This window comes from Notothenia rossii (genome assembly GCF_949606895.1).
Source record: "Notothenia rossii genome assembly, chromosome: 7".
NCBI classification, from domain to species: Eukaryota; Metazoa; Chordata; class Actinopteri; order Perciformes; family Nototheniidae; genus Notothenia; species Notothenia rossii.
In genome coordinates this window covers 55,956,743-55,982,010 of record NC_136905.1, presented here as the reverse complement: position 1 = coordinate 55,982,010, position 25,268 = coordinate 55,956,743, and the positions used below count along the sequence as shown (strand labels likewise).

Genomic DNA, 25,268 nt, shown 5'->3' with positions numbered 1-25,268 from the left:
GTAAAAAAACACACAACTGATTGCAATTTTCATCAAAAAAGAAAATGTTTTTGTCTCTTGACCGAAGCCAACAGCAACAGACATCTGAAGGTGTGAGACAACGCAGACAAGTAGAGAGGTGTGTGTGTGTGTGTGTGTGTGTGTGTGTGTGTGTGTGTGTGTGTGTGTGTGTGTGTGTGTGTGTGTGTGTGTGTGTGTGTGTGTGTGTGTGTGTGTGTGTGTGTGTGTGTGTGTGTGTGTGTGTGTGTGTGTGTGTGTGTGTGTGTGTGTGTGTGTGTGTGTGTGTGTGTGTGTGTGTGTGTGTGTGTGTGTTGCCAGGCATCAAGGTTAATGACAGAGCTGTCAGCGGCCCTTACTGTAGCCCACTGAGCAATTGTGAAACACACTCAGAATCGCACAGCACCAGATTTGATCCCATCTGTCTTCCAGCCCATACTCCATCTTTCCGGGGCTTCACTAGGTCTTCGTGTCCACTCTCCATCTTCACTCCATCACCCCCAGGGCCACCTTTACAGCCCGTACACACACAAGATAAAAACCCTTGGGTTTATGATGAATATCAGGCTCGTTGTACCGGACCCTGAGTGTGTGTGGTTGTTTTTGACTGAGTTCGTGTTGTTTAAACTGCAACAGATGTTTATTCCAGTTTTGATTCAGGTGTATTTCCTCTTGTCTCCCTGCAGCTAAGACACCTGGGTAATGACGAGGTCCACATTGTTTGGTCGGAACATTCTAGAGACTACCGGCGAGGGATCATCCCCACCGAGTTCGGAGACGTGCTAATCATCATCTACCCCATGAAGAACCACATGTACTCCATCCACATACTGAAAAAACCTGAGGTAAGAATGCGTTTAGTTTTGTCAGTGTTCGCTGAATACTTTAACATTGGGACAAAGTTCCTGCAGGACATTTAAATGTGTGATTAAAACCCAGGATGATAATGCCGTCCCCCTCTGGGCTAATCAGGGAAAACGACCCCTCGTCGACTGTTGCAGTAATTGTGACTCATTGGCCAATCAGTGTAATGCCATCGCACAGTGGCGCAGCTCTATTGATGGCACTCCTGCATCTATTAGATGGCTTTTTATGAAACTTGCTCCAATCATTCATGATCCCCAGAGTATGATCCCCACTGAGTCCTCATCTCATGCCACCATCACATTTATGGTCTTTAGGGAAATATGTCAACAACTATTGTATGGATATTCACAAAATGTTGTACACCCATTACTCTCGCTTTCAGGATGAATTGCAAGATCAAGATTTTTATGTTTTCAATACTTTGGTTTATAATCAATTGCCCACAAGACAAATTACATCCTTATCGGGTGGCAGTACTTTGTGTTAAGGCCTAATCGGTACTAATTTCGAAAAATCTACTAAATATGTCACTTACCGTGACTGTATCAACACGCAATATTGATATTGTATGCTGCTCATGCTCTTTCTGCATATCATGTATTTCTGTTTGCCATGTATATAAATGTTATGTTCATAAATGTTGTATGTGACGGGACTACGGATGGAAATTAGCTCAAAGGTCAAATCTGGCTAATTTACATTTCAAAGCATTATTTTGTTTAAAATGTTCATTAATGTGCATTGTCCCGGTTCAAATAAACAATTAAATAAAAAATATATAAGACGAGACAAATTTACCAAACAAACAATCACCTCTTCATCTTTGGTGACAAAAAAAGATGAGATCTCTTTCTTTTTTCAATGTGCAGAACATTTATGCAGAACTTTAGGTTTTTGCGTTTTGAAGAGCATGCTGACTCTGTAAACCAAGATAATGAACATTGCAAACATTATACCTGCTAAAGCGTGTGTTAGTCATTCTGAACCCCAATTATTTCTGCTCATAAGCCAGTTTTATTACGGCCACTATGTTTTCTAAACAGAACAACAAATGAAGAGAGACCAATCAGTCATCCAAATTAAACAATAATTATATAAATTAGAAATGAAAACTCAATAACATCATTTCAACTGCAGATTAACATGGATATCATATAGAGATTCAGTCAGTAAGCAGTTTGGTAATTGTTCTCAGCTCAGAGTTGGTACATTGGGGGTGTGTCCGAGTTAGCGCTCTGTGTTTACTGTGGGAACTTTGCTTACTGAGCTACTACAGAGTTCAACACAGAGGAGGAGGTGAGACAGATTAGTGTTGCAGTATTTGTGGCTGTCACACTTCTGCCCTGGGAACTATTTATTTTTTACAAATAACAAGTAATCAAAATATAACTTTAGTAAATGATAAGAAAAGACAAGCCTTGTCTTTTTATTAGGGGACCATAGCTTTGCCAAGGAATAATGAAATAATAATTGAGTTGCAGTGTTTTGCTCCATACTTGAATGTTCTGTAGCAGACATTAAAGATGCATCCAGCTTGACGAAACAATCCTAAAGAGAGTGTTCCCCTGCATTTTGCTGCTCTGGTTAATGTATCATTGTAAAACACAGACATTAATACCACAGCACTGATAGCATAATTCTATTTCATACAAGACCTAACACAATCAAATGCTGCTTTTTCTGTATGACATAGATACCACAGCACTAATAACATAACCTCATTCTGTTTCATTCATTCTACAAAAAACTATTGAATTATCAAAAAAAGCAGAAAGATAAGATATTCTTTGTGTGGTCGTCCTGAAAGCCCTGCATTCGGTCAGAGTGCATGGCTAAGAGACCTGGTCTGAGAATGAATTCAATAAAAAGGCTTGACATTATTCTCTTTGCTAGATTCCACTAGCAATTACTGGAATTACATTTGACTTGTCAAGATTGGTTGACTAAAACCTAGTGGCTCTTAAAGATTATTCATGAAAATATCTAGAATTGCAGTTCTTCAGGAGACTTTTATTGGCAGTAGATTCATTATTAACTGGAAAAGCTCACTCAGAAGAGTGCAGATCTCCTTCAGGTGAGTCTCTTCCAGACAGAGAAGACTACAATCTCACTTAATTGTCCCTCCAGACTCCGTTACAGTAAGATGACGCCAAAGATAACAAAAACGAGGATTTATTCATCTCGTATCGGGCCTTCCATTAGTGGAACACAACATATCTGGCATGGAGTTAATCTGCAGTCGCATTGGTCCAAATGAGATCAAACTTTTCAATGGATGTCAGTTTCTGAGCACAGAGACAGGCCAAAATGAGGCCATCAAAAGGATAGCTAAGACCTGTTTTAGGCCTAGCCAACAGAGTGGTCTAATAATGAGTCCTAAAACACAGAAATTAGTTTAATTCTAAAAACTTCATGTTAGCCTTATTTCAAACCTGTTTATTGATGCGTTTATGGTTAGAAACCTGAAATAAGGTCTGGGGTTAACACAAGCTCAAGAGAGTAACTCGTTTTCTTCCTACGAAATCAAATATGTCAGTGAGCACCCTGTCTGAAGCTTCTATGTGTCACAAAAATGGCGGTTGCTAACAAGTGACTAAATAATCGCAGCATAAGTCCGCCTTTAGCTTAGCGTTGGTGATGCACAGGCATGCGACCGCGATGTAGGTTTCTAAAATCCTTACGTTGGCTTTTAAGTTCTGCTTATTGCTTCAAAGCTTCAGAAATGAGTGTTAATATAACCAATGGGGAAATCCCATCGCTTTTGATGAAAGCTAACGTTCGGATTTGGAGAGAATGTATGGTAGCTACCTAGCTAAACGTTGTATTTAATAGTATAGTTTGTGCAAGATTTCCCACTGGTGCTCTGTCCAGAAGAGTATGTGCGAGTGTGCGATTATCTGCCCGCACTCGGATGGTCAAACCCAGCTCATCTATTGTTCCTGCCTTAATAACTATTTCACGACTGTGTCTCTAGGTGCCATTCTTCGGTCCACTGTTTGACGGTGCCGTAGTGGACATGAACATCTTGCCCACCATGGTCCGGGCCACAGCCATCAACGCCAGTCGAGCTCTCAAATCACTGATTCCACTCTACCAGAACTTGTATCCTTTCTAAGCCCTACTGAGTAAAAAACAACGCTAGACGCCAAAGGTAGGTCGCACTTTTCTTTCTATTTCAGGGCTTACGCCTCATGGTCAGCTCTTTAAAAGTGAGTTGTTTCTAGGGTTTAAACTTGGATATACCTGTGCCATTGTGCTGAAGTCCTCACAGATGTAGCGAGAGTGTCGCCTCTCACTCAGCTCGAGTGTTAAGAATAACAAATCAATGTCCAGTGGGGTCGGGCTTTCAGAGTATAAGTGCTAGTTTGATGGAGCTGTATTTAGTCGGCTCTGAAGTGCCATATATCAAGTGTGTGTGCAGGAGAGAAAGATAAATGGACAGGTGTGTGTGTGTGTGTGTGTGTGTGTGTGTGTGTGTGTGTGTGTGTGTGTGTGTGTGTGTGTGTGTGTGTGTGTGTGTGTGTGTGTGTGTGTGTGTGTGTGTGTGTGTGTGTGTGTGTGTGTGTGTGTGTGTGTGTGTGTGTGTGTGTGTGTGTGTGTGTGTGTGTGTGTGTGTGTGTGTGTGTGTGTGTGTGTGTGTGTGTGTGTGTGTGTGTGTGTGTGTGTGGTGTCTGTCTGTCTGTCTGTCTGCTTGATCCGATGCGATGGTAGTTTGGTATGAACAAGCCCGACGGTCAATATTTATCGATGACTCTCCTCCCTAGCGCGGATTCTAAACGAGGGGGCTTTGCTCTCTGCTCTCAAACACACACACACACTTCTACACACTCTTTATTCTAGAAGCGCGAACAGACAATTACACCTGATAGCTCCACAGAGGCACTGTCATGCACATGACACACACACACACACACACACACACACACACACACACACACACACACACACACACACACACACACACACACACACACACACAGAGTGTCCCCTGTTGAGGCGAGCTGAGCTTCTCACTGATCGTTGGAATTTCTTCTAAGCAGCACTTAAAGCAATTAGATCTCCTAATGGTACTTTCTTCCTGTCTGCCGCCTGTTCTTTTCTCCTTCCCCCTAATTCCTGTTCCTCAAATCCAAATACATGACTTGTATTAGTGTCTTCGTGCCTGTACATGGTAAAAACTGCAAATGATATTCCACCAACTTAATATGAAATCCTTGTTTGGTACAGATCCTCTTAAAAAAACACATAAGAATTTTTATATATTGTTTTCAATGATAATTAGAAGAACTTTTCAAAATGTTCATTCCCTAATCATATCGCAATTGCATTGTCTGTCAAATGACGCAATTAGTTATTTATTCCAAATCGCCAAGTCCCGTGCTGATTTCAAAAGACATTTCTTGCCCATAATGCAGCATTGTTGTGGACAAAATGTAGTTCTGTCCCCTGGACACATCAATGGCCAGTTTACTTGTTCCTTTCAGATTCTAATCCCTTAGTGCTCAGATAAGATTTCTATTTGTTAACCGATTGTTTTACATAAGCTAAATCGCAATATATTTAAAAAAAACCTGCTGTCACAAACACATACTCGTTGTAGGGGGCTTTATTTAGAACTTACAGCAGATAGACAGAAAACTGTGATTTGAACCCCGGCCACTGCAGTAATCACTTTCCACCCTTTATCTATTTTTCTTACCTAAATAAAAAGTCTTCCTATCCTTACTTTTTTTTATTTCCTAGTATCTCATATTCATTCTCCTACCTCCTTCCTGTCCTCTCTTTCTTTTGTCCTTCTTCACTTTGTTCCACCTCTCCTTCATATTTTCTCTACTTTGGCTCCTGTTCTCCTCCCTCCCTTTTCTCCTCCCTTTCTCCTTCTTCAAAAAGATAATATAAGTAGTGGAGGTGGTGTTGGGGGGGGATGTGTGTGTGTGTGTGTGTGTGTGTGTGTGTGTGTGTGTGTGTGTGTGTGTGTGTGTGTGTGTGTGTGTGTGTGTGTGTGTGTGTGTGTGTGTGTGTGTGTGTGTGTGTGTGTGTGTGTGTGTGTGTGTGTGTGTGTGTGTGTGTGTGTGTGTGTGTGTGTGTGTGTGTGTGTGTGTGTTGTCGTCCTGAATACCATTTTTCGGGCTCCGGATATTCGGTACTAATCGTTAGCAAACCGCTTCAACACGTGTAATTCGGCTTGGCTTCCTATTTTGTATGGACATGCTTTTATTTTGAAGGAGAGTTAGCGCTGTTGACAGGAAGTTGTTGTCGCTATGGAAACAACGTGACGGAGATTAACAGAGAAAAGTCATATCTACATATAAAGACGGAGAAAGTAAGTGTATGGTTAAGTGTTAGCACCCCCCGAAGAGGCTCAAGCTCTTACGTTGATATTGGAGATTTCAATAAATTGGGTATTTACATTGTGTGTGTGTGTGCCCGGTGACACATGTGCCGTGCAGGCCTGTTCGGGTATTTGTGTGTGTCTGCCGGTGTCCTGGTGTGTATTGATTGGTAGTAGCAGCAGGTCGATGTCTGTGACAGGCTGAATTACAGTAATCAGTCATTATTGACTCCCCATCTCTCTGCGACACACACACACACACACACACACACACACACACACACACACACACACACACACACACACACACACACACACACACACACACACACACATACACACACACACACACACACACACACACACACACACACACACACACCCACACACACACACACACACACACACACACACACATACACACACACACACACACACACACTTTGTCACTCCTCGTTTCTTTTCTCTCTTCTGTCCCTCCAGTCCTGTCTCTCTGTCTTTACATCCATCTCTTGGTATCGCTCTGCCCCCCCTTATCGTTGTTTCTTCTTTTTCCCCTCACTAATTCCTTCCCTGTATTTTCTCTCCTGTCTCTCTAACTCCTTTATCTCCCTCCATCTCGGTCTGCCTTTCCTCTTTGTTCAGAATTCTCGACCCGTTCTCCTCGCTGCTGATTCTCATCGTCCTTAACCTCCAGAAAGTCTGACATCATGATGTCATTACAATCCTTAGCAGTCAATGCTAAAGTTTTAAGAGTTGATGAAGGATAAGACAATGAAATATCAGTAAAGTTTTGGGGGGGGTACTAAAAAATATAAAAGAATCCCAAAAGAAACAGATTTGTAATACAAGTTCAAGGTTCAAGGTTCTTTATTGTCAAAATAACATAGCTACAGAGTAATTATGTTGTTGAAAATCTTAGGTCACAGGCTTCTCCAACAATGCAACACAATAATACAGATAAGCAGAGAATATTAAAACAATATTAAAATATAGTATATTAAAAGTAATACAAAAGAAAAATAGTTTTAAAAAAGTGAGGAAAAAAAGAGGAATAGTGCAATACGAGTCTATATACAAGTTATTGGAATGATATATTAGATAAGAGATAAATAATTACTAAGTAGCAGATGAATGTTATGAAATAGTTTCAACAGTTCAGGTGTTTAACAGTCTTATTGCCTGCGGGATGAAGCTGTCCCTGAGTCTGGTGGTTTTAGTCCGGATGCTGCGGTAACGCCTGCTAGACGGCAGCAGACAGAACAGTTTGTGGATGGGGTGATGGGGGTCTTTTATAATCCGGAGGGATTTCTTCCTGAGCCGCTGGGAGTAAAGGTCCTCCATGGATGGCAGCTCCGTCCTGGTGATGTTCTGTGCAGTTTTCACCACCCTCTGTAAAGCCTTACGGTTGAGGGCGGTGCAGCTGCCGTACCAGGCTGTGATTCAGCCATTCAGGATGCTCTCTGTGCACCTGTAGAAGTTGCAGCCAAAAGACAATGCGGCCATCTTCACCGGCGCACATGTTTTCCCCATTCTTTATAAGTAAAGAAAAGCCCATCAGTTGGGTTAACGTGAAACATGATAGGGTGTATATTTGCTTTGTAAATAGTATTTCTTACATCACTTATTTTTTTGGAATCTTAAGTATATTGATTGTTGTACTGTTGTCAAGGCCTGGGATTTAAGAGTTTCATCGGCATTACGTACACTATTAACGGGGATAATAAAAGCATAGAATCTTGAATTTTGAGCAACAGCCTCTAAAGCATCTGTTCTAAGTCATGGAATGCATCATAATATGCTAATTCAACTAAAGCAGAGATATGATGACCTTCGCAGTTTGGTGGAACCAATATTGATATAATATCTGGTATAAATCCAATATCCCTTAATAGCTTTTATTTCATCAAATATTCCTGGAGATTATCACACATACTGCACATATGGGTTGGATGCCCTTATGATTGCTGCACTGTGACATCAAGCATCCTCACATAGGGGCTGACACAGAAGCAAATGGGGGGGGGGGGGGAGATGGGAAGAAGGCTGGCAGGGCTCAGCGTGTCAGCGGTTAACTGGCATTTTACTCTTCTTTCTTTTTCTGTCTATCTACGTCTGTCTTCCTCTCCCTCTCTGTCTCCTGGCCCTCAGGGCAGTCCATCTGCCTCCTCTCTCCCTCTGATCTTTCATTCACCATGACTAGAGCCATCCAGCAACTTACACACACACACAAACACACACGCACGCACACACACACACACACACACACACACACACACACACACACACACACACACACACACACACACACACACACACACACACACACACACATACACATACACATACACATACACATACACACACACACACGAACATAGTGCCAGGCTACTGGGGCAGCTGTGTGTAAGCACAGCTCTATCTCACATATCAGCTCATTGCAGCAAGAAAAACAATCCAAGACTCCCTCACACACACACACACACACACACACACACACACACACACACACACACACACACACACACACACACACACACACACACACACACACACACACACACACACACACACACACACACACACACACACACACACACACACACACACACACAAGCACACGCACGCACGCGTGCGCAGTCAGCCCCATTCCATATAAGCCCCGCTATATACACACAAAGGTTTGTAAAACTGCCCTACCCTCTGCTGTCTCCTATAGAGTGGTACAGGAATGAATCCCAAAAACGCGGATATTAGTGAGCATTTGACCAGATCCGGGTTTCCGCGTCTTTATCATGTTATAGGTTGAAGGCCTGTAATAAGCTGATCCGCCATTAGCTTAGCGGTGGTAACTTGAAGTTATGTTACTTTGATGTAGTTCTTTTACAGCCTAACGTTAGCTTCTTTATTCAATCAATTGCAATTACGTTACACAAATCATAAACAAATGTGTAACTATCATAAACCGTTGTTTGCCATGATCACACTATCCAATAATATCTTCCTGGTTGGCCTACAAAAATACTTTATTACTGCAGCAGTCTATTAGGGTTGGGTGGAGAAGATCTAATCGTGTAATAATGGAGATTCTTATCCCATTAGCAGCGATCCACAACTTCCAAAAATCGATCTTTGAATTATTAAATGAGTTATTTTTTCTACAAAAGAAGCCATATATCGCTTCTGATGGACAGTAAGCCTACACTCCAGTTCAAGCTTTTTTTTGCAATAGCGATGCAAATGGTGCAGTATCATTTTGGTGAGTGCAGAGAGCGATTGGTTCCTCCTGCAGCCCACCACAGTGGGATCAGCCCCTCTCTGTAGATCAGAGCAGATGAAAGTATGGAGTGATATATTGGTTTCACCACTCCTTACGTGAGTAGCTCCCTCTGTACGGGTCCTATCAGGAAAATGATAAGTTCCATGTTAACACCTAAAAAAGAGTTACATGGAGTGGGACCCTAAGGGAGAATTTTAAGAGAAATGTCAAGCCTAAAAGTGTCCAGTAAGACAAGAAAACTTATGTACTCAACATAAAAAAACATGTAAGACATAGTTTTCATTAACATGTTACTGACACACATTTGTGCATTTATCAGCAGCTGAAAATAAGGCACTGTTTACTTCTGACTACATTTGTGAGTAATTTTTTTTAAGGCTTATTTTCTAATTAGAAGGTTGACAGAAAAGGACATCAGGAACTATAGCGAGATGATATGCATTTATGATGATATGCATTTCAAAGCATAGTCAATAACATAACAGGCTAATTATAGGAAGTACATGCTGATTGGTTGGATTCAGTAGGGGTGTGAATCATTGGGTAGCTAATAATATGATACAGAATGGAATCATGATACAGTACTTAATGGAGTTTTAATGCGTGTGTATGTTTTATCAACTGATTGCAATCATTTAAACACACAAAGACAAAAAACCTGAGAAAATTCAATACTAGCACTTTTTAATTTAAAGTAATTATCTTGAATAATCACAAAGTTATACGAAAAATATGCAAATTGTTAAATAACAGTGTAACGCTAAGGACAGCTGCTTTATTTATCAGAAATGTTCAAAATTAACTGTACAAAAACATGTAAAACTGGTACTTTGTATTTTTCAACTAATCGCACGATTATGCCTGACTAATTCAGTAGCAATATCCAGGCTCTTGAGTAGGAAAACGATAGAAGATAAGATACAATTTTCAATTTTTACAATAATACAATGAGTCAAGTATTTATGGGGTGTAAAGGACGACGACAACATTGACTGAAGTGGGTAATTTCTTTATCCATATGAACATATTTCTACTTAAGATCTACTTTTTCCCCGAGTTAAAGTGCAATCAAAGTTTGTGACCAAAGAACCTCTGTGCACTGCTCACCTCTCTGGGCCAAGACTCTCCATCTCCTACAGCTGCTCCACCATCTGATAACATCTGAGAGACATGTGCATGTGAGGTGTGTGTGTGTGTGTGTGTGTGTGTGTGTGTGTGTGTGTGTGTGTGTGTGTGTGTGTGTGTGTGTGTGTGTGTGTGTGTGTGTGTGTGTGTGTGTGTGTGTGTGTGTGTGTGTGTGTGTGTGTGTGTGTGTGTGTGTGTGTGTGTGTGTGTGTGTGTGTGTGTGTGTGTGTGTGTGTGTGTGTGTGTGTGTGTGTGTGTGTGTGTTGCATGGTAGTTTAGTGTACGAATGTGTGTGAAAGAGAGCAAGCTGTGGCCGTCCTCCATCTGCTCCTGGGTGATTGTGGTGCCGGGGAACAATGTTGGAGAGATGCTAAGCTGACACACACACACACACACACACACACACACACACACACACACACACACACACGTTCCAGCAAGTGTGTGTTTGTGTGCATGAATTTCTAAATCTTTACCAGTCCATATACACTTCACTGTGTGTGTGTTGCATGTGTATATATTGTGTGTGTGTGTGTGTGTGTGTGTGTGTGTGTGTGTGTGTGTGTGTGTGTGTGTGTGTGTGTGTGTGTGTGTGTGTGTGTGTGTGTGTGTGTGTGTGTGTGTGTGTGTGTGTGTGTGTGTGTGTGTGTGTGTGTGTGTGTGTGTGTGTGTGTGTGTGTGTGTGTGTGTGTGTGGACATCGACTCTAGTAGTTGATTGGCAGAGATAGCTGCACTGAGGCTGGGGTCAGCATATGGCTCAGTGTGATAGCGATGCTGTGTGTGTATGTGTCGCTGCCTTTCCCTCTTGTTCACACTCACAGAGAAATGATGGCAGCTCTGGGCATGTAGCGCTATTATCCTCCATGTCCACACACACACACACACACACACACACACACACACACACACACACACACACACACACACACACACACACACACACACACACACACACACTCTCACACGCATCCAACACGCCTAGCGGCCTGCCTCTCTCTGCCAGCTCCCACAAAAGAGCCCATTGTCCCACTAAGGCTACAATCTGCAGCGTGTGACAAGGAGTGTGTGTGTTCCTCACCACGGTGGAGAGGTGAGGGCGAAACCTTACAAATTGAAGACATTTTGTTATTGCTGATGCTGAAATGGGGTCATGTTATCTTCCACCTCCTCTGAGCTCCTCTCCAGCCGTCACACATGGAGGCAAAATGCGTTTGACATGAGAGGAAGACGCCTTGATGGTACCGTGAGATAAGGAAATAACCAGGGTTAGGAGGATTATTTTTACTCTGCTACAATCAATAGTTACATGTAAACTAGTGTGATCTTACCCCAATATCAAATGCAGTGAAAGAGAACACACGTGTCCTCTGCTCAGAGCTTTTATTATAGGAAAACCTGCCTTTCATTAAAGAGGACATATTATTTTTGAAAAGAGGTGCTGCAACACGGGCAGTTTGAGAAAAATAAAGAGCTTTTTGAACATTAAAGCATGTCACTGTAGAAACACTAATACTGATATGAACCTGAACATCAGAAGAATATGGCCCCTTTCATTTACATTTCAAAATTTACAAAATCTGCAGGTAAAGGTACGGAGCCCTGGAGGGTTCATAGAGAGAAAAATAAATAAAACGTGGCCACGTTTTACTAAAGCGTGCGCACGAGTTACTAAAGCGTGCGCACGAGTTACTAAAGCGTGCGCACGATTTAATAACTAAAGCGTGCGCACGATTTAATAAAGCGTGCGCACGAGTTAATAAAGCTTGGCCTTGTTTTATTTATATTGAGGGATTCCTGTCCGTGACTCACAGTATCTGCTGCCCACAGCTGTTTTATAGAAGGAAAACCTCCTTCACTTTATGAAATCTCTGCGGCACCAGTGGCCTGTGCTACGAAGCAGGATTCGCTATTTACACTATTCATTCATGAAGTATGACACTGCGCTGTCAGCACGCGTCTCCATGTTTGTGATTGGTCAAATGTTGCTAACCCCGTCCCTTTCACGTGAACGCGCTCTCAGCCGGTCAGAGAAACCCTGGTTGATTTACTGAGTTGATAACCAGCTTCGCAGGACCGCTTATCGACATTGCGTTTGTTAGGGCTAGTTAAGCCGGGTAAATCAAACATATCCAGGGTCTGTTGAACTGGCTCCGTAGTACAGGGCTCTGGAGGCAGTAACGTGTAACTCAGCAGAATCTGAGAAGAGCAGCACCAGCTGCAAAGAGCTGTGCCTTTTACTGTTTACTTCATTGTGTTTCCCTTCATTAGAACCGCTGAATAGAGATCGAGGCTGCTACGTTTAACCACACACACCTCTGACCGATACCGATTTTTCCCGATCCGATCTTTATGCAATGCATTAAGAGGGAAAAAAAGCATTCAAGTTGTCCCTTAAGGTTATTTTTTTATTTAAATTGGATATTCTATCCAACATGGATATAGCTTCTTTTTTTCACAGCAGCATTGGATCAGTTCAGTTGTGCAGCATTGGATCAAAACAAAATAAAGCTTATTAGTACTCGTTAGCTTACTGCTACAATTAGACACTGCGCTAGGGATGCACCGATACACATATTTTCACTTCCGATCCGATTCCGATAACTAAATTTGGATATCTGCCGATACCGATACTATTCCGATATCTCTGATAACAGTCTTGATCTTTCAAATTATACCAGCCACTTGATGATAGACCAAAGTATACTGGCACAGGAAGCACTTAAGTAGAAGTTGTAGCCTACTAAACCTCCAAAAAATAGCCCTTACATTTATGAGGACATACATGATCATCATCTTTACTGTTAACAAACTACACGCAAGCAGGATTTCAAGTTGGCCTTCAATATTTATTCACCTCAGCAACTCATAATGGGTAAAACATTGTCTTAACAAAACAAACAAATGAAGTGCAGCAGCACTATCTGAGATAACATAAAATAACAGTGAGGCCAGGATCAACCACTTTCACTTAAACATTGTCAGGTTCTTTTTTAGGAAGATTAGCATTTCTGCCCGCTCTGCTGTCAGGCGATTTCTCTTTTCATCCACGATATTGGATGCTGTGCTGAAAAGTCTTTCACTTTCCACACTGGTTGAAGGGGCACTCAGGAACTTTGTGGCAACTGCAGCAATGAGGGGAAACCGAGCATGGTGGTTTGCCCAGTATTGAAAAGGGCTGTCTGCCTCACCTATAGTTGGTTCCTTTAAGAACATCTGCATTTGTGTGACCGCAGTCTGGGTACCACTACCTCCTGCAGGTTCATCATGCTCCTCCAAAATTTTGTCATATAGACTGCTGAAGCTGCTTTTCATTTTGCCTGGAGGAACACCAGTGCTTGGCCCAGCTTCCATGCAAGCAATCTTCTTAGCTGGCTCAGCCACCGTTGTCCCAGCATCATCAGTGAGTGCTTGCTCCATCTTCTCCAGCTCTTGAATCAGGAGAGCCTTCCCCCTCCTGGCAGCTTCTCCACTTGTAAAGAATCTGACACACACACACACACAGAAGAAGAAACATTGAGTACAAGTTATACAGCTGGGCATGCAGGCAGACAAACACAAACACACACACACACACACACACACACACACACACACACACACACACACACACACACACACACACACACACACACACACACACACACACTTCCCCGTTATCCAATTACTTTTAGTTTACATTAAGTTAATATCATTAAGAAATATTCACGTTAAAGTTAGGAATATGTTAACACTTGATTCAGCAGCATTTTGATTAAATTGCAACAAAAAATGCCTTACCTGTCCTTGTATCGAGCGTCCACTAAAGTGGCAAGAGCATAGAGTGGCTCACTTTCGATGTCGCTGAAACGCCGGTTGACAGCTTGGAGAAGCGTACTTTTCATTGTTTTGATGCCGCTGTCGGTATTGGTATTCTCTGCGAGCAGGCGTTGTAAAACTGTGACGGCTGGAATTACTTCGGCTGCAGTGGAGGTCGCCGAGCTGATTTTCCTGGTTAACTCCTCGAAGGGCTCCAGCACAGTCGCTGTTTTTTCAAGCAAAGCCCAGTCGTTGGCTGACAGTGTTGCTGGTAAGTTGTGGTCGGCAGCATAGGCACAGAGGGGTCGTTTCTCTTTCAAGATGCTCTTGATCATGTAATAGGAACTATTCCATCTAGTCTGCACATCTTGAACCAGGCGAGAAGGGTTCGTCGCTGTTCCCGCTTGCATTTCACGCTGCAGGTCTTCCAGGCGAGACTGTGCAAGTTGTGAATGCTTAAAGTGAGCTACGATTTTTCGGCTGTTTGCCAAGGCGTCGCTAACGCTGCGCTGTGATATGAGACCCTCATTCACAACGAGCTGCAGTGAGTGAGAGAAACAGCCGAGGTTAGAAACGGACATGTCTTGCATTGCTGCCTTCATGTTGCTCGCGTTGTCTCGCAGAATAGCATGTACCTTTTCCAGTGGGATCCCCCAGTTGTTTAGCATTTCTGTAATGGATGCTGCGATTGTTGCACGGTTGTGGGAGCCTCTGCACTTCTTTACTTGGAGCACGGCACTACAAAGCCTGTATGTCTCGCGGTCAATCCAGTGCACTGTAAGACTTATCAGTGACATTGGGCAGACATCTGACGTCCAAATGTCTGTCGTAAAGCTCAGATTTGGGACTCCCTTTAACTTGTCGGCTAACTTGGTTGACACTCGGTTGTAAAGTTCAGGTAGCGCAGTCTCTGACAAATATCTCCTTGATGGTAAACTATATCTTGGCTGCAAATGTTCCATCAGGCCGCGAAAACCTTCATTTTCGACCACTGATAATGGTTGGTCATCGAGTACGATGAAGTTCAGTACCTTCCCAGTTATTTCTTTAGCTTTCACGTTGTCTGGTGAGAGTTTACCTTGTCTTTCGAATGACTGTAGAAGTGACTCCTGACGGCTAGTCTGTGCTTTCAGCCCCCTCACGGCTAAGAACTCATCGTGCTCTTTAGGGTGGTGCTTCTGCAGGTGTTTTATTAGGTTTGTAGTATTGTATGTCGCAACGGAGCGTCCACCTCTGGATATAACGGCTTTGCAAACATTACATGTTGCTGTATTGCTTTGCAGTGAATCGAGAGAAAAGTATTGCCATACAGCAGACATATTGATAGTTAGCAACAAAATAGTTAGCACTAATTACCCGGCCAGAGACCAGACCGCTCAACGTTCGACTGCTTGCTTGTTGCAAACTATGGCATGGAATTCTTGAACGGGGGCGTGCCTAGGCTACTGTGATCACTGAGATGGCCCCGTTTAGGAAATCCATTCCACATCTTGCAGTAGCAAAGCAACATACCAGAACCGTGCACGGAGAATCTTTTCAGCATAATGTGTGGATCGGAAATCTAGGGGTATGGATCGGAAATTTCCGATACGTGAATTACGTTGATATCGGAACCCGATACCGATACTGGATCGGATCGGCCCCATCCCTAGTGTGTGTGTGTGTGTGTGTGTGTGTGTGTGTGTGTGTGTGTGTGTGTGTGTGTGTGTGTGTGTGTGTGTGTGTGTGTGTGTGTGTGTGTGTGTGTGTGTGTGCGTGTGCGTGTGTGCACGCTCAGCTCCGCTCTGTGTGCGTGCTCGGTGTGTTTGTGTGTGTCCGACACCACCGGCATTTGTTTTCAAATGACCACGAACAGTAATTTACACAAATCTGGTTCTCCATAGTTATATGTGTATTCCCAAGTGAAAGAAATTCGTTTAATCTTAATCTCGATGTGATAGTCCTGCCGGAGTACACCGGAACGAACGATACTATCATAAACAAATGCCGCCCCCCACCCAAACGCCCCCCACACAAACACACACACACACACACGTGCGCGCGCACACACACAAAACTGGGCCACGCTTTATTAACTCGTGCGCACGCTTTATTAACTCGTGCGCACGCTTTAGTAACTCGTGCGCACGCTTTAGTAACTCGTGCGCACGCTTTAGTAACTCGTGCGCACGCTTTAGTAAAACGTGGCCACGTTTTATTTATTTTTCTCTCTATGAACCCTCCAGGGCTCCGTATAAAGGTACAAAACATAAAGATTTAGTTTTGGTGTTAATAAAAACATGTAAAAAAAAAACACATTTATCTTTGTATTAAAATGTTGATGCAGTTTTGGAGAGTTGGAGGTTTGATAGTGACATAAAAACATATTTAAAGACAACTGCTTGGACTTTGGGACAATTAAGTAAATATGTTTCTCTTCTTTTGGCCATGTTTTAAACCTTATGATTTATCTTAGAAATAATTGGTAGATTAATACAAACTAGAGAATGCAATTCCTGAAGAAATTGCTAGTGGGATTGCTTTATGCTGAAAATCTGACGCTAAACTGCAATGCTGAAATGTAATGTTTAAGAAGAAAGTGAAGAATTTAGATTGAAATGATACATGAACACTGAACTGAACTGACTTGAATGTGTGATGAGAGAAGAAAAGAAAGTAAAAAGGCTTGGAAAAGCAGCAGAATATTTGAACTGCAAACTTTTGAACTAACTTGATGGTGAATGATCTGTCGCCATGCCAACGGCATTTGATGACATCCCATAATACGCTTAGATGCGTTGATGGCTGCATCGTTACCAAACCTGTGAAGTTTTGGGCCGTTTGGAGCATTTTCACTGAAGTTATGAGAAAACCGTGTTTCATGGCGAGCATTGTGTTGCCATGGCAACGTCATTTGAAGAAATCTCAAAACTGTCCCGTAGATGTCTTCACGGCTAGACTGTTAGCACACGTGTGAAGTTTGAGCACTTTTTGAACATTTTCATCGTCTTTTATGGCGAGGGATGCATTTCCATGGAAACGGCATATGATGAAACCCCATAATTGACGTAGAGCTGTTGAGGGCTGGACCGTTAACCATTATCGGAAGTGTGGTGCTGTTTTTACCTTTTTCACAGGCATAACGACATCGTGTTTCATTATCTCACCATATGGTTTCCATGGAAACGGCATATGGTGAGCTGTCAGATTTGACGTTGAGGCATGGAGAGGTGATATACAGGTGAAGATTGTGGGACGACCGGATCATGTCCATTGGAGATACAGCGACATCGTGTTTTATGGCAACAGCCTATGGTGAGATCTCAGATTTGGCGTAAAGCTGTTGAGGCATGGACCGGTGATATACAAGCGAAGTTTGGGGGACGATTGGACCGTGTCTATTGGAGTTACAGTGACATCGTGTTTTATGGTGAGGGATGCGTTTCCATGGAAACGGCATAAGAAGACACCCCATAATTGACGTAGAGCTGTTTAGGGCAGGACCACTAACCATTATCTGAAGTCTGCTGCTCTGAGCATTTCAGTTGGAGTTATGACATCATCGTGTTCCATGACACAGGTGTTTATATTTGAGCTAACGACGTGTCCGGAGATCAAAGGTTTCCATGGTGATCAAATAAATGTGGCAAAGGCTCAAATTTGTTGAACAACACATTTGTAACAGGTTTGTTGATTGACCAAAAAATATGAACAGTTGGAAGATTGAAAATGGGACTATTATTAGGATTATTTGTAGGTCATTGAAAAGTAGAATCATTTAGAAAGATGTGAACATTGAAGTTTCTATTTTAGAAAAGCTGACACTGTAGTGCATCGCTGGATTTAAAAGTGATTTATAAGAGTCATGTTTTAAGATATGCAATACTTAAAACGTTTATAAAGATCCTCTGAGTGTGTGTCATTAGTTAGCTGATCACATGTTAGGGATAAATACCTTGACATATTGACTACAAGAGCTTGAATCAAACAACCTTGTATTTGAAAGATTAACTCACATAGCAACAGTCCCATGTGGTATATAAGTGGTGTGGCTGAGTACTTTAAAGGGTTCATGTATAGAGGGGACTTGAATGTGAAATAAGAACAAGAAAATAAAAGTCTAAATGCATGAAAAAGCAGCAGAATATTTGAACTGAAAACTTTAGAACTAAAAGCATACGTCACCAATAATGTCTAAAAATATGTTGAACATGTTGAAGTCAGTATGAAGTCTACATCAGACGGAAAATAATAGGCTGAGACAGTCTGTTAAACTCCAGTGACCACGTCATTAGTCTGCTGCTCTAATTACGTTAATTGGAGTTATGACATCATCGTGTTCCATGACACAGGTGTTTATATTTGAACTAACAACTGTCCAGAGATCAAAGGTTTCCATGGTGATCAGTGAGGTGAGAGCATTTTCATTGTTCTGAATGAGAGATAAACCTCTTACATGTCAACGTTTTGTTGAAGAACCATAACAGATATCGGTGAAATTTCAAAGCCTGAAGCATGTCAAGGAACTTGAGTATCAGAAGTGTACTTTTTGTGTACTTTCGGGTTAATAATTTGGCCTTTTTGGCAGATTAACTGAAGGTGTGCGGCTGCTGTGGTGGGGAAAGGTGAGGCTGAATTTACAATGGATTTTAATGGAGACATATTGAACTTTTTTGTCACTTCATGCCCTCAAGAGGCATTTTGTTTAATTATTTTGCTTAATTTATTTTTAATCATTCAAGCTACGAGATGTTTTCCTACGTTTGTCATGAAAAATGGTGTCTCAGGAATGTAGGGTTTGGGAATTATGGCAGGTTTAAAAGAAAATATGAAGGCAAAATTAAATCTGTCCTCCACTCTAGCTGTGACATCACGCACTCTAAAATCTGAAGAAGGCCTCTTTACCAAGGTCTGAACAATGTTTAATATCTTTAAAGTAAGAATGAGATTTAAAAGTTGTGTTACACGAATAATGTCAGAAAGATGTGACATTTTAAAGTTGGAATGAAGTTTCCGAGTGAAAGTATGAAGGAGCAGTTAGCAGTTGAAGTTGCATGAAGATTGTTGAAGTCTGAAGAATTTCTCCATTGACTTCCATGTTAAAAATGTGATGAATTATGGGATGTATCTCTGGAATTATGAAAGTTATGAATGATAAAAGTAATAGCCATCGATTCCCGACCAAGCTGAACGTTTTGATGTTTGAACAGAGTTTCTGCGATGTTCAATGTGGGAGGAGAAGTGGCGCAAAATAACCCGGCGAAATAATAAAGAATTTCTTGCGTAGCATAACAGATAGTTGGAATGCTGTCAGCATTCCAACTAAATAATCACCATTTTTACAAATACAAATAGTGACAACAATCAAATGTCACATACTAAAGTCAGTTAGTTATTCATGAATTAAATATAAAATTCTGCTTATTACACTTAGGCAATAAAAAAGAAATAAATCAAGTGAAAAAACTAATGAGCAAATTAAAACCACAGAATAAGAAAATATAAATTAAGCAAATCAAATAAATAAATGGATAAACATAAAAGCACTCAGCATTCCAACAAAGTAGCTTTGTACATTTCTTTCACACATACTTTTTGGAAGATATATTCACTTTCTCCCAAGCTTGAGACATCATCCACCTGGCTTGCAGGAGTGCAAAGTCAATTAAAGCTAACCCTATTGAAATGTCTGATATGATGAGAACATATTTTCTATTATATATTACATAATAATATGTGTTATTACTTATAAGTACTTATACAGTCAAAGTACAAAGGAAATGAGTCTTTTTGAATTGAGGAATAGAGGTCCTGCACATTGTAAATACGGATACATTTAAATGCATGATGCCCATCCACTCTGAAATCACAGCGTTCTCTGAGCATCCTCCTGCAAATTGACAGCAGATCGGCTCGTTGAGTGGTGTTTCATGCTTTAAAATACAATCAGGCTTGGGTTAAGGGTGTGTGTGTGTTGGGGGGGGGGGGGGGGGTGAGGAAATGAATGTGTGCAGAGGGGAGGTGATTTTGGTTAATTGTTTCCCGTCGGGCAGATAGAGGAAATGAAAAGAAAAGGATGAGGAGGAGGGGTCACAGCTAATCTCTCCCGCTTCTCCCTTGGGGGGGAGATGTGTGTGAGTGTGTGTGAGAGGCTTTCCGGAGCTTTCACATGTTAGCACCATGGTGTGTGTGACACTGTAACATCTGCATCATTTCCTAATACAGCGGTTCGTCTGTTATGTGGATTAATGTTTGATTATTAGTCGATTATTTTTCAAGCAGAACAACATGATAGGGTTTTAAATATGTGTTTAACATAGAACAGCTGAGGACTCAAGAAAAATAATTAACAATCTATGACAAAATAATATATATATATTTAAAATATGAGCATAGTTACAGTTCACAGTGCACATTAAAGACATGAGACAAAAAAATTGACATTGATATTTTTCCATATTGCAGAAAATAAACTTTGTGGTAAACACATGATACCCGTTCCCATGTTTTAGGACTCGTTCTTGCACTACTCCATTGTACGGGTATCACTGTTTACGATATAGACACACCTCTATCATAGACTCACAACGTCTACTGGCAGAATTGTCTCACACACACACAGACATTTTAACTTTGTGTAGCATCAAACTCAAGTTACATTACATTTAGTTATGGCTTTTTATCCAACCGACTTACAATGAGTGCAATAAACTATAAATAACAGCGAGAAGCTTGCCAGTACGTTGCCTTTCTTTCATCTAGAGCTGCCCCTAATTAGTCGACTAAACTCATTTGTAAGACTTTGTTGATGCATTTTTAAATGCTCTACTTGAAGAAGAAATATAATAATGTAATATATAATAATTCTGACCTCAGAAAACTATAAATTAAAGCTTTAAAGCAGAGACGGACGGACCGCTCCGTCTCTGCACTGCGACTCTCATGCACTTTCTACGTGAAACATTTAATTTATATCTCAAAGGGTCATTACACAACAGTTGTATTTAATATTTTATGTGAAGCACAACGTATCATGCTGTTATTATAACGATCTTTATCAGTCTTTGAAACTCAAACCGTTTGGGGAGAAAAAATCTATTGTATTAATAATAATAATAATAATAATGTATTATAAAAGTGAGACGATTGGTTGACTAATCGTCTGAATTGACAACTATTGGTCGACTAGAACAATCTTTATTCGAGGGCAGCCCTTTTTTTTTCTTTGGTTGATTGTAATAGCCAAGGTGCAGTTGGACAGGTGGATTTTGAGTCTGCAACGTGTAGAATTTTAGCAGTCCTGATCTCAATGGGGAGCTTTTTTTTTACCATTCACATGTCTCTAGTCCAGGGGTGGGGAACCTCCGGCCCCCGGGCCGTATACGGCCAGCAAGACCATTTGATACGGCCCTCGAGGTAATTTCTAAACGCACGCAAAAAATAAATTAAATTAAAGAAATCTAGACCGCAAAATAATTAAACAAGCGAGTGTCTTTTTTTCTTGGCCCTTGAGAGGAAAAGGGTCCCCCACCCCTGCTCTAGTCCACAGAGTGGATGCACCTGAATCATGGAAGAAGAACAGACACCTTTCTGTTCTGTGAGAAGCCTAACTTTAGCTATTACTCGTTTCCTGTCAAGTTTTTTTTTTTTTGGTCTAATTTCCGAAACACATGATCCATGTAGAGTGTGTGTGTGTGTGTGTGTGTGTGTGTGTGTGTGTGTGTGTGTGTGTGTGTGTGTGTGTGTGTGTGTGTGTGTGTGTGTGTGTGTGTGTGTGTGTGTGTGTGTGTGTGTGTGTGTGTGTGTGTGTGTGTGTGTGTGTGTGTGTGTGTGTGTGTGTGTGTGTGTGTGTGTGTGTCACAACTTGTCACCGAGAGCTGTGCGGACACATGAGTTGGAGCCATCAGTGGCTTGATGACGCCTTGTTGGAGCAGACCCCCCTCTGACTGGTAAACAAGCTAATCTGCAGCGCGTGTAAGTGTGTGAATGCAGTTTGAGGCGGGGGGTGTGAATGTAAGTATTTTGATGTGAAGAGGTGTTTAAGATTCAGGTGGGATGTCCATGAGAGTGCAGAACGGCACACTGACACACAGCTTCAATTTGGCACTGAAAAGACAGGACGTGGAGTATATAGTGCACAGTCTGGGATGTAAATAGGTATTTGATGATTGATCAAACTCTTTATAACTTAACCAAAAGCTACTCCAGCAGGTTTTTGTATGACCAAAAAAACACATTATTGATCACGAGTTGCATTGAATTACTTATATACTGTTCTGTGTTTTTTATTGGGGCTAATGCAATTAATATATTTTTTTTTATGATGTAGTCTAATGTATATTACTTGTTTCGTCCAACCAATAGTACGAACCCCTCTTGCTCTTCTTTCTTCTTCTCCTTCCTGCTATTAGAAACACATTTGTATTGTGTGTGTGAGTGATATGAATATTGAGCCTGCAGATAGGGACCAAGGTCCGTCTCCTTAATCTGATAATTATTATCAGGTCCTGTGTGACGCTCACTGGCACCTGTGTTTGGGCACTTTGATGTGTGTGTGCGTTAAATAAGGCTTGTAATTGCGCTGGCAGCTTTAGGGCTCCCCAGTGGGGTGTGTGTGTATTCTTTCTCAAACACACACGTCAAAGGGTGAAATAATGGAGTGTCAAGGAGCCAATTAATGTATCACGTCTGTTTTCTCCTCTATGTGTGTTTCTCTGCAATGGGTTTAAGAGCAGATGAATAGGGGTAAACTAGAATTTGAGTGTGTGTGTGTGTGCATGTTCGGCCCCTGACAATAAGTAGTGCATTAGACCTACCTATCTCTGCCCCCATCTTTGGCGTACGTGGACACACACACACACTCGTAATGAAATCACAAAGCCTCCATATCATTGCTATCGCAGAAAGATATAAACCCATTAGCTTTTGTCCTTTGGGCATGGACACACACACACACACACACACACACACACACACACACACACACACACACACACACACACCCCCATTGTCAGACACGCACAGGTTTATCATTACACGCTGTAAAGCTTTTCCAATTGTATTATCCCTCTGATGTCCTTCTCTCTGTTGTCTGTTCCAATGCCTGGGGTGGAGAGGACAGATAGGGTGTGTGAGATGCAAAGTGAGATATTGTGTGTGTGTGTTTCTGAGGGTAGGTGTCTTGAAATGCAGAAAATAGATCATATATAGGTTATACGTACGAGTCGAGATCCTGCTCACCCTGTCAGTGTTCTTTTCTAATCGAGGACCGGCTAGCTGCACATTATCCAGCTTATTACACGTCTGCATACTAAATAAACTACATACTTAGCTCACAATATTGGCTTGAAATGGTAATTGGTTTAAACATTGAAATAAGTTTGTTCCACTGTGTACCAACGGCTGGAACTGCAGCGACAGCAGTGTAACTTAAAATGATGTCGGCACTGATGGAGGTTTTCTGTAACTGTCCAAGTCTGTTCACTTTCCTTTTCCATCAAACCATTGTTTAGACATTGACAGAGCCCATACCGTGTTCCTGTTAATGTTCACTTCCATCTTCCACTTTCCTTCCCTTCTTCTCTTTTTCGTTTCTTGACTGGGGTCAGTTTTGCCCGGACTTCATTCTGCGGATTGATATGACTGCACATAATATTGTCCCTTGATCAGAGCATCCTCCTTGGCTACGGGCTGTTATTCTTAGCAACGGTCTGCTAGCAACAAATGTTGGACTGAAAATTGAAATTTACCAATCAGAATAATGAATTCAACTTAGCCATGTAATAAATATACATGTTGCTTTGTTAACCTTCAAAAAACACATAGACAACGTTATTGCTGGAGCTGCAACCAATGATCCTCTAATAGAAAAGCTTTACTTCTTCTTTCTCTGTTTTCTATCATTATCTAAAAATGTGCAGTCTCTTTACAGCAGTGGTTCTCAAAGTGGGGGGCGCGCAGGCATGACAGGGGGGGCGTGAGAGACCAGGAGGAAAAATGGTTATTAAAACAAATAAAAAAATAAAGATAAAAAAAAAATCATATTTTGAAATATTATTGATTCGAAAATAATATTATACAGTACTATTACGTCTGGGTCTCTGTGTTTCATTAAATCTCGGCTCTGGGTGTGTGTGGAACGAGACATTTTGTGTGTGTGTGTGCGCGCGAGAGAGAGAGAGCGCACCGGTACCGGAGATCGTTGTTGTTAGCTTCTGGTGCTAGCGAGCTACGCTAACGGATATGGAGTTTTTTTCAACAACAAAGTGGAGGAGAGTCCTCTCCTGAGAGTCCTCTCCTGAGAGAAGGGTGATTTGTAAAATATCCATAAAGAAATAGTAAATCTGTTTACAGTTCTGTTTCAAATGGGTGTTGAGAGATGTATCCATAGATCTCTTCATTTTGCTCTCACAGTGCCAACGATTGATGCTTTTAACTTCAATCTTTAAAAATCTTACCGGGGGAGCTTGCCCCTGGACCCCCCTATGTGAGGACCACACACCACCTATAAAAATAGCACTTTACCCCTGCTTACACCTATATGCCGTGAGCTGATTATCGAGCCTTCATTGTAACAGTTGCGGGTACGTTGTGTATTTGCGTGAGTGTTGCAGTAGAAAATTCCACTGTAGTGACCGCTACATATAAATGGGAAACCCTAAATGTTTGAGCACCCTCTATGAAACGTCAAGCTACCCCACAGCACCCCCAAAATAAATCTCTGGCGCTGCCACTGAGCCTGACTATTTGTGTTGGGGGGGGCCCGACTTTTTTTTTTCTCCAAAGGGGGGGCCTGACAGAAAAAGTTTGAGAACCACTGCTTTACAGGGACATTCCATAGTTTGATTTTAAATCCCGTTTTACTTTGACTTGCCCTAAATCACAGTAATATG

General features: G+C 41.6%; 1 protein-coding gene across 7 annotated transcripts in view; it reads left to right on the top strand.

Annotated features, from left to right (window-relative positions):
• The window catches only part of ralgapa1 (Ral GTPase activating protein catalytic subunit alpha 1), a 137,758-nt gene that overhangs the window by 79,082 nt on the left and 33,408 nt on the right, over positions 1 to 25,268 (top strand). For all 7 annotated transcript variants that reach the window (XM_079692204.1, XM_079692207.1, XM_079692203.1 and 4 more), the window contains 2 exons: positions 684 to 842; positions 3,839 to 3,966. In XM_079692204.1, the coding sequence (XP_079548330.1) occupies positions 684 to 842; positions 3,839 to 3,966 (287 nt within the window). The remainder of the gene's footprint in view (positions 1 to 683; positions 843 to 3,838; positions 3,967 to 25,268) is intronic.